At 46.8% G+C, this 10,673-nt stretch overlaps 1 protein-coding gene across 3 annotated transcripts in view; it reads right to left on the bottom strand.

Moving 5' to 3' along the window:
• The window catches only part of LOC141763858 (globoside alpha-1,3-N-acetylgalactosaminyltransferase 1-like), a 21,152-nt gene extending 15,201 nt beyond the window's left edge, over positions 1 to 5,951 (bottom strand). For 2 of the 3 annotated variants that reach the window (XM_074628620.1, XM_074628621.1), the window contains exons 1-3: positions 5,856 to 5,951; positions 592 to 691; positions 209 to 440 (exon numbers count right to left, since the gene is read on the bottom strand). In XM_074628620.1, the coding sequence (XP_074484721.1) occupies positions 209 to 267 (59 nt within the window). In that variant the 5' untranslated portion in view covers positions 268 to 440; positions 592 to 691; positions 5,856 to 5,951. Of the gene's footprint in view, positions 1 to 208; positions 441 to 591; positions 692 to 5,405 lie in introns of all 3 variants that reach the window. The other variant, XM_074628622.1, reaches the window with a different exon arrangement.
• Positions 5,952 to 10,673: the final 4,722 nt, after the last annotated feature.

Below are 10,673 nucleotides of genomic sequence, written 5' to 3'. Positions count from 1 at the left end.
TAGTAGTGGTAGTAGTGGTGGTAGTAGTAGTAGTAGTAGTAGTAGTAGTAGTAGTAGTAGTAGTAGTAGTAGTGGTAGTAGTAGTAGTGGTAGTAGTAGTAGTGGTAGTAGTAGTAGTAGTGGTAGTAGTAGTAGTAGTAGTAATGGTAGTAGTGGTAGTAGTAGTAGTAGTAGTAGTAGTAGTAGTAGTAGTAGTACTTGTACTCACCCCAGCAGCAGAAGTGACAGCAGAATCACAGTCATAACTTTACTGTTGATCAGCTGCATCTCAGAGTCTCAGTAAAACCAGAACAGTCCCGGTCCACACGGTCAGATCCTTAATCCAGACCAGATCCCCTGAGTCCAGATCCACTGAGTCCAGAACCACCGAGTCCAGAACCACCGAGTCCAGATCCACGAAGTCCAGATCCAGCAGGTGTGAACGGATCACTCCTCTGTGCCTGTAGGAAGAAGTCAGTGTTTGTTAGACTACTTCCCTCAGATTACACCAAGACATCAGAGACTATACTTCCCTCAGATTACACCAAGACATCAGAGACTATACTTCATAAACATAGATTAAACCAGATTATGAATGGAAACCTCTCCTACCTTCTGGTCGAAACACAGCTGCAGATTAATGAACGGGGAAAAAGGAAACAGGAATCAGGACGTCAACGGGAACGAAACCACCATGAAGTCCATTAATCCTCTGTGAAAAGAAGACATGTCACAGTGTTGACACAGCTGTCACTGCTGAGTAGTTCTTTGTAAATTGAATTACTCATCATACTTCCTGTTACTTTGGACGTGAATGAGATCAGCTGACAGGAAGTAAACATCCCACTGATGTGGTCTACATCAGCCTACTGGTAGTCAGAGGTCCTGTCCAGACCTGGTATTAACACGCGTCCTCAGTGATCCGACCACTAGTGGACAGCTCTAAGAACAGGTGTGAACGCACTCAGGACGCATTGAGATCGGATCTTTCAGACCACATTCAGAGTTGGTCTGGGCCACGTGTGACCTCATTCTTTTAGTGTGTAGTGAACGCGTCCTGGGCCACGTTAAGGACCGCCTGCTCATCTGACGTCCAGCTGGGATCCGCAGGATCACCGCGTCCCTCAGGTGAACAGACAGACAGACGCGGTCGCTTGTCGGCATGGAAACGGCCTGTGTGCTTTACTGTATCCTGTCGGTACGAATGTATTTTATTATAATATATCTTGTTTATAGACTTCATATCTACAGACTATCAGACTGGGAACAGGAAGTGCATTATTATCATACTGTCGGAGATGTGTTGGTTAAAGCACTTTGAACTGCAACTCCTGTATGAAATGTGCTATATAAATAAAGTCTTACTTACTTACTTGGTGTTTTCGTTCTGCTGCTCCGCACGAGGCTGACACCCGACCCGTTCTCTCCCTGGCTCTCTCGAGCGCCGTACCCCGCTGTTGTCCCGGAGACCGCCGGTCCAATAACCTTTTATTTTGATGTTAAACCTGCAGTAGTCAGTATATTTTTGGCATCATTGGGCAAAACATCCCATAATAACCTTTCAGCGTATTGTAATTCAAGTGTTCTGAGAGAAAACTAGACTCCTGCTCCTCCTCACAGCTCTGTTTTCAGGCTTTAGGACATCTAGCCCGTGATGGGAGACTTTGACCAATCACAGGTCAGTTAAGAGAGAGAGCGTTTCTATTGGCTGAGCTCCGGTCATGTGACCGGAACTTGGCGTTCCTTCACCAACCGCGTCGGGGCTCAGCCCACGTAAAAGGCACCAGAGGTCTGCGGCGACGTCTGCAACCCACCTGACCCGTCTTGAAACACGGACCAAGGAGTCTAACGTGCGCGCGACTCAGAGGGTGCACGCAAAACCCCGTGGTGCAATGAAAGTGAGGGCCGACACCGTCGGGGAGGTGGAGCGTGAGGACCCGAAAGATGGTGACGAGAGGTTAACGTCACGCTGCCGTAAAGTGGTATCGTTGCCGTTGTATCGGAGACGTTTTGTGAGTACAAGTACATGAGCACAGTATCGGACCCGATACCCGATACTGGCATCGGTATCGGTGCATCCCTACCATTGTGCGAACGGATTGTAACGTAACCTATAAACGGAAACCTTCGCCGACTCTCTCGGGGGCCTCTAACAGCCTGTGGACTGATCTATTCTAGGTAAGGAACTCAGGACTGTTTTGCCGGGAAAATCCAAAGAATATGACGCCTGTGCTCGCTCTACATAGACATGAAGGAGCATCGCTCAACACAGTGAGGAGACACACGTCAGCTAAAAGCACAATATCACTCTATATTTCAGCTGCTTGGCAGTAATGTTAGCTGACCAGACCAAGGTCTCTCCATGAATCAATGCTGATCCTAGTGTTGGCTTTTCCCGCCTCGGCCTCCCGACCGCGGCCGGAGGGAACGGGGGAGACGCCGGAGTTTTGGTCGGAGACGATAACGTTTCTCTCTGCGGAGCCCCGTCACTTCACAAGACACGGGAAACCTCTGTTGGTCTGGAGGAGCTGCAGCAGTTATTTCTGCACAAACGTCCACTGAACATTCACTAGATATTCTCAGAGCTAAACTAACTCTTCTGCAGTGTGGAGTGAGCAGCATGCGTATAACAGAAAAGAGCCAAACTGAATGTTCCACACACGTTTTACCGGTCGTTCCAGGTATGTCACGGTACAAGTTCAGGCAAATAAGGTTCCTCATATTTGAACTAATCTACAGTTTCATTCTAACTGATCAATCATCAGAACAGGTGAACAATGACGGGCATTGTGGGTAAACTAAGGTAAGGTAAGGTATGGCAGCTTTACAGAGCACATTCCATCAACAGGTGAATTCAAAGTGCTTTAGACAAACAATCAGTGCAAAGGAACATTAAGACATTAACCGTTAAAGATTAGAAAATAAAAACAAGCTTAAAATAAAAGCTAGAATAGAAATAGTGCAGTATCAGATCATTATTGGGTTTGATGAAAGGCAGCAGCAAACATTTAAAGGTCCATATTGTAAAAAGTGCGATTTTCATTTCTTTTATATTTCAATATACGGAGAAACACACACAGCCCGTATTCAGAAACTCTGCGTTTGAAAGAAGCCGTCAGGATTTCTGTCCATTTGTGATGTCACAAATCTACAAATATTTCGACCATTTCACGGTTTTAAACATAGACATTCTAAATGTGTCCCAGTTTATTTCTTGTTGCAGTGTATGTAAATAACATCAGCTGACAGGAAGTAAACATGGACCCAAGCTGTTGCCTAGCAACGCAATTCCGTTGAAATGAGCTAAAACGGAGCGTTTCAGACGGAGGGTGAATACAGGTATATTCAGACCGACAGTATGAGGAAAATAACGTGTTTTTTTTAACATTAAAACACGTAAACATGTTCTAGTAGAAACACAAAATACAAACATGAACTTGAAAATGAGCTGATATGGGACCTTTAAAAGAACTAAGAGATGGAGCTTATACCAAATACTCCCGATAAACAGCTCCTTAGTCTGACTTTAGTATATAATATATATTATATACTATATATACTATATAGTATATAGTATATATATACTATAGTATATATATACTATATACTATATAGTATATATATACTATATATAGTATATATATACTATATATATTATATATACTATATAATATATATTGTATATAATATATACTATATATTGTATATACTATATATAGTATATAATATATATAGTATATAATATATACAATATATATTATATACTATATATATAATATAATAAAAAGGAGGCTGTCTCCACACCACTGAGTTGTAATGTCCTGAATGAGTTAAAGAGGAACTCAGTGGAGGTTCATCGTTCTGCTGTCTGATATTATTCAGTAATCTGTTTAAAGAAACACATCCTGCTCTCTCTCTCTGTCTCTCTGTCTCTCTCTCTGTCTCTCTCTGTGTCTCTCTGTCTCTCTCTCTGTCTCTCTGTCTCTCTCTCTGTCTCTCTCTGTCTCTCTCTGTGTCTCTCTCTGTCTCTCTCTGTGTCTCTCTCTGTCTCTCTCTCTGTCTCTCTCTCTGTCTCTCTGTCTCTCTCTCTGTCTCTCTGTCTCTCTGTCTCTCTCTCTGTCTCTGTCTCTCTCTCTCTCTCTGTCTCTCTGTCTCTCTCTCTGTCTGTCTCTCTGTCTCTCTGTCTCTCTCTCTGTCTCTCTCTCTGTCTCTCTGTCTCTCTCTCTGTCTCTCTCTCTGTCTCTCTGTCTCTCTCTCTGTCTCTCTGTCTCTCTGTCTCTCTCTCTGTCTCTGTCTCTCTCTCTCTCTCTGTCTCTCTGTCTCTCTCTCTGTCTGTCTCTCTGTCTCTCTGTCTCTCTCTCTGTCTCTCTCTCTGTCTCTCTGTCTCTCTCTCTGTCTCTCTCTCTGTCTCTGTCTCTCTGTCTGTCTCTCTGTCTCTCTCTCTGTCTGTCTCTCTGTCTCTCTGTATCTCTCTCTGTCTCTCTGTCTGTCTCTCTCTCTGTCTGTCTCTCTGTCTCTCTGTCTCTCTCTCTGTCTGTCTCTCTGTCTCTCTCTCTGTCTCTCTCTCTGTCTGTCTCTCTGTCTCTCTGTCTCTCTCTCTGTCTCTCTGTCTGTCTCTCTGTCTCTCTGTCTCTCTGTCTCTCTCTCTGTCTCTCTGTCTCTCTCTCTGTCTCTCTGTCTCTCTGTCTGTCTCTCTGTCTCTCTGTCTCTCTGTCTCTCTGTCTGTCTCTCTGTCTCTCTGTCTCTCTGTCTCTCTGTCTCTCTGTCTGTCTCTCTGTCTCTCTGTCTCTCTGTCTCTCTCTCTGTCTCTCTGTCTGTCTCTCTGTCTCTCTGTCTCTCTCTCTGTCTCTCTCTCTGTCTCTCTGTCTCTCTCTCTGTCTCTCTCTCTGTCTCTGTCTCTCTGTCTGTCTCTCTGTCTCTCTCTCTGTCTGTCTCTCTGTCTCTCTGTATCTCTCTCTGTCTCTCTGTCTGTCTCTCTCTCTGTCTGTCTCTCTGTCTCTCTGTCTCTCTCTCTGTCTGTCTCTCTGTCTCTCTCTCTGTCTCTCTCTCTGTCTGTCTCTCTGTCTCTCTGTCTCTCTCTCTGTCTCTCTGTCTGTCTCTCTGTCTCTCTGTCTCTCTGTCTCTCTCTCTGTCTCTCTGTCTCTCTCTCTGTCTCTCTGTCTCTCTGTCTGTCTCTCTGTCTCTCTGTCTCTCTGTCTCTCTGTCTGTCTCTCTGTCTCTCTGTCTCTCTGTCTCTCTGTCTCTCTGTCTGTCTCTCTGTCTCTCTGTCTCTCTGTCTCTCTCTCTGTCTCTCAGGCTGATCAGTCCAGAGAAGCAGACTCTCTGTCAGTATTTAATAACTTTATGATTGATGGTAATAATCCTGCAGCTGTCAGATAAACACAGTAGAAATAGCAGGACATGTAAAGTATCTTTAAACTGACTACCTGCAGTAGTGGAGTAGATGTACTTCGTTACTTCCTGCAGAGAGAACCAGACCTGATCATCTGATCGATCATCTGATCATCTGGAGGAGGTTCCTGTTTCAGTTTGATCAGAGATCAGACTGAGACTTCAGACTTCAGAGAGAACCTCTGTGTTTTAGGGTTCTACTGACTTTAAGGACCAGAACCAGCTGATCGGAGGTCCAGCTGTGTGACGTCACACCGTTACACGGTCATAAGTACCGGATAATTGATCCTGTTGCTGCAACATCTGGCAGCAACGCGCACAGCGGTCTCTACTGCTGTAATACTCTGTTTACTGCTCTACTTCCGCGTTGAGGCTCCAGACCCCGAGCAGAACCCCGTTAACCCTCCGGTACCGACCCGGACCCGGAGACCCGGTACCGGACCAGAGAAACACAGAAACAACCAGAACCAGAACATCAGACTCACCGCCGTGTCCGCGTGCCACCACTCCCAGCGCGCTCTCTCTCTGTGCACTGAAACAGGAAGTGTCAACAACATGCACGAGAACACGCACCCGCACCCCCCAACCAGGCCCCGCCCCCTGAGGTCCCGCCCCTCAGATCAGGTAACACTACGGAGCGTCAACACGTGACGTCAGCAGGTGACGTCAGCAGGTGTTCTCAGGTAACAGGTAAGCTTTATTTGTGTAGCTCATTCCAGCAGCAGGGAGATTCAAAGTGCTTCACAGAAACATCCAAGAACATTTCCACAAAGTGCAAAAGAACATTCAGACATAATTAAAACAGTTATAAAAACATAAACACATTAAAGATTAGAAAATAAAAACAAGCTAAAAATAAAAGCTAGAATAGAATAAAACACAAAAGAGTAAAAGCTGTAGTGCTGTAAGAGATCAAGAAACATCAGAAAGATGCAAAAATAAAAACAAAGAATAACAAACAAACTTCTTGAGCCTGAGAGACAACACGCAGGGCAGACAGGCCTGAGACCTGATCAGCTGATCAATATCTCTCTCAGTGTCCTCTCATCACCTCATCAGCCTGATCACAGATCCCTTTCACCTGGTTCTGATCCGCCTGCTCCCCAGTCTGCTACCCCGGTCCAGTCTGGTTCAGTCTGGTCCAGTCTGGTCCAGTCTGGTTCAGTCCGGTCCAGTCCGGTCCAGTTTGGTTCAGTCTGGTCTAGTCTGGTCCAGTCTGGTTCAGTCTGGTTCAGTCTGGTTCAGTCCGGTCCAGTCCGGTTCAGTCCGGTCCAGTTTGGTTCAGTCTGGTCCAGTTCGGTCCAGTCCAGTCCAGTCTGGTCCAGTTTGGTTCAGTCTGATCTAGTCTGGTCCAGTCTGGTTCAGTCCGGTCCACTCCGGTCCAGTTTGGTTCAGTCTGGTCTAGTCTGGTCCAGTCTGGTTCAGTCTGGTTCAGTCCGGTCCAGTCCGGTCCAGTCTGGTCCAGTTTGGTTCAGTCCGGTCCAGTCCGGTCCAGTCCGGTCCAGTCTGGTCCAGTTTGGTTCAGTCTGGTCTAGTCTGGTCCAGTCTGGTTCAGTCCGGTCCAGTCTGGTCCAGTTTGGTTCAGTCTGGTCCAGTCTGGTTCAGTCTGGTCCAGTCTGGTCCAGTCTGGTCTCACAGTAAACCTTGTTAAACCTGAAGCTGGTCTGAGATCAGCTGCTGTTTGTCTCCACCTGCTGGCTGCTTCAACCCACTGCACAGTGTCCCCCTTCAGTCCTTCAGTCCTGAACCCTCAGTCCCAGTGTCCCCCTTCAGTCCTTCAGTCCTTCAGTCCTGAACCCTCAGTCCCAGTGTCCCCCTTCAGTCCTTCAGTCCTTCAGTCATGAACCCTCAGTCCCAGTGTCCCCCTAACCCCACACTGGAGGACACACTGGAGGACACACTGGAGGAGACACTGGTGCATCCTCGCTCATGGCTCCTCCGGCGAGCCTCCTCGCTCCTCGAGATGCATTTTAGGAATTGTGACGTCCTTCATGATGGAGCGCTGAGATCGATTTCTGGGTCACTGCTGGAGGAGCGAGGAGCGAGGAGACGAGGAGGCGAGGAGACGAGGAGGCAAAAAATGGGGAAATGAGAAGCACCTAAAGAGACGATAAATAACCTCAGATGGAAGACGAGGCCGTTTCACAACGAGATGTTTGAACATTATTTGAATATTTGTGATAAAACGTGTCTTTGTGTTGTTTAGTGATGAACTCTCAGCTCAGATTCAAGAGAAACTTTATTGATACAAAGCACTTTAACAGCCGACAAGCATAGAGACACAGCATGGATTTGGCACCTGGTATCAAACTGCATTCTGGGTATTTTGTAGTGATTGAGTGAGGGGGGTGGTGGGGTCATCATGGGGGCTTACAGCACATCAGCATTCAGAAACACACAGGAGATGATGATTGGCTGAGAGGGGTGACATCAGAGAGAGAGACTGTCTGTGATTGGAGGGATTTTATGAAGGAAGCCAACGGACCAATCAGGCTGGAACAACACGGATCTCAGTTTCACCTTCGTCCTCCTCAAGGACTCCTTAGACCATCTAACTGACCCTCAGAACGTTCTCAAGAACTCCTTAGACCATCTAACTGACCCTCAGAACGTTCTCAAGAACTCCTTAGACCATCTAACTGACCCTCAGAACGTCCTCAAGGACTCCTTAGACCATCTAACTGACCCTCAGAACGTTCTCAACAACTCCTTAGACCATCTAACTGACCCTGAGAACGTCCTCAAGGACTCCTTAGACCATCTAACTGACCCTCAGAACGTCCTCAAGGACTCCTTAGACCATCTAACTGACCCTCAGAACGTTCTCAAGGACACCTTAGACCATCTAACTGACCCTGAGAACGTCCTCAAGGACTCCTTAGACCATCTAACTGACCCTGAGAACGTCCTCAAGGACTCCTTAGACCATCTAACTGACCCTCAGAACGTTCTCAAGGACACCTTAGACCATCTAACTGACCCTCAGAACGTTCTCAAGAACTCCTTAGACCATCTAACTGACCCTGAGAACGTTCTCAAGAACTCCTTAGACCATCTAACTGACCCTCAGAACGTTCTCAAGGACTCCTTAGACCATCTAACTGACCCTCAGAACGTTCTCAACAACTCCTTAGACCATCTAACTGACCCTCAGAACGTTCTCAAGGACTCCTTAGACCATCTAACTGACCCTGAGAACGTTCTCAAGGACACCTTAGACCATCTAACTGACCCTCAGAACGTTCTCAAGAACTCCTTAGACCATCTAACTGACCCTCAGAACGTTCTCAAGGACTCCTTAGACCATCTAACTGACCCTCAGAACGTTCTCAAGAACTCCTTAGACCATCTAACTGACCCTCAGAACGTTCTCAAGAACTCCTTAGACCATCTAACTGACCCTCAGAACGTTCTCAAGGACTCCTTAGACCATCTAACTGACCCTCAGAACGTTCTCAAGAACTCATTAGACCATCTAACTGACCCTCAGAACGTTCTCAAGGACTCCTTAGACCATCTAACTGACCCTGAGAACGTTCTCAAGGACACCTTAGACCATCTAACTGACCCTCAGAACGTTCTCAAGGACTCCTTAGACCATCTAACTGACCCTGAGAACGTTCTCAAGAACTCCTTAGACCATCTAACTGACCCTCAGAACGTTCTCAAGGACTCCTTAGACCATCTAACTGACCCTCAGAACGTTCTCAAGGACTCCTTAGACCATCTAACTGACCCTGAGAACGTTCTCAACAACTCCTTAGACCATCTAACTGACCCTCAGAACGTTCTCAAGGACACCTTAGACCATCTAACTGACCCTGAGAACGTTCTCAAGGACTCCTTAGACCATCTAACTGACCCTGAGAACGTTCTCAAGGACACCTTAGACCATCTAACTGACCCTCAGAACGTTCTCAAGGACACCTTAGACCATCTAACTGACCCTCAGAACGTTCTCAAGGACACCTTAGACCATCTAACTGACCCTCAGAACGTTCTCAACAACTCCTTAGACCATCTAACTGACCCTCAGAACGTTCTCAAGGACACCTTAGACCATCTAACTGACCCTCAGAACGTTCTCAAGGACACCTTAGACCATCTAACTGACCCTCAGAACGTTCTCAACAACTCCTTAGACCATCTAACTGACCCTCAGAACGTTCTCAAGGACACCTTAGACCATCTAACTGACCCTCAGAACGTTCTCAAGGACACCTTAGACCATCTAACTGACCCTCAGAACGTTCTCAAGAACTCCTTAGACCATCTAACTGACCCTCAGAACGTTCTCAAGAACTCCTGGAACAAACATTTGATCACAAAATCTAAATGAAGCTACTAGCCTAGCTTAGCACAAAGACTGGAAGAGAAGCTACTAGCCTAAAGCCGGCCACTCATGATCAGCGGTAAATTGCTCTGTGCTGGCTGTGTCATTGTTTTCCTAAGGGGAGGGCGGCGCCGCTCGGACAGCGCCGCCCGACTAGGTGGGAGCGTGCTACCCCTCGGCGTGGCGCAGCGCTAGAAATTGCCACCATGTGCTGCGCTCATAGTTCAAATGACTTCAACTTTGACCTCGGTTGCAGCTGCAACCGTTGTTGCTTAGAAACAGTGAACGGCGTTCCTTGCACACCTTTTGATGACACATTACACCTGCGAGGGCTCTGAGCGCCGACTCTGGAGAAAACACCTGAACACCTGGCTGACTGACTTGTGATTGGTCGCTCATGTAGCTAAAGTTAAAGGCTTCACATTACGTCATAAAATCTCTCCAACCCCGTCGGGGTGATATCAGATGAAGGTCATGAGGAAAAAGGCAGAATGATCTTTTTTTTTCTTTCTTCCATCAGGCAGTTTCCTTGGTAACGGGAGGAGGGGGCGGGGTCTGCAGGCACAGGGTTGTCCAATCACAGGCCTTGTTTGGCGAGGGAGGCAGACACCTGAGAGGAAGAGGAGGCTGTTATTAAGGCCCGAGCAGCGACAACGTCGGGCCGGCGAAGGCCCAATGAAACTGTAGAAATTATTCTTTTTTTTCTTTTTCACAAAAATTAATCGCCTTTTTGACGACGTTAACACGCTCCAAAACTTGGCAGACTTGCCAGACGCGGTGAAAGCTTAGAAAGCTGTACAAATTGAGCCCCTCGCTCCGGTTTCACCTACATGTATGAAATTTGGCAAGCAGATGTAAAATGTTGAGACGCACAAAAAAGCCTCTTGGAGGTATGCCCGAAACTCAACAGGAAGTCAGCCATTTTTAATTTAATGTGTGATTTTCGCCCATTTCTAGCGTTTTATAGGCC

This window comes from Sebastes fasciatus, unplaced genomic scaffold (genome assembly GCF_043250625.1).
Source record: "Sebastes fasciatus isolate fSebFas1 unplaced genomic scaffold, fSebFas1.pri Scaffold_71, whole genome shotgun sequence".
Lineage (NCBI taxonomy): Eukaryota > Metazoa > Chordata > Actinopteri > Perciformes > Sebastidae > Sebastes > Sebastes fasciatus.
Note: the sequence above shows the minus strand (reverse complement) of the source record. Positions and strands in the feature narration are given on the sequence as shown.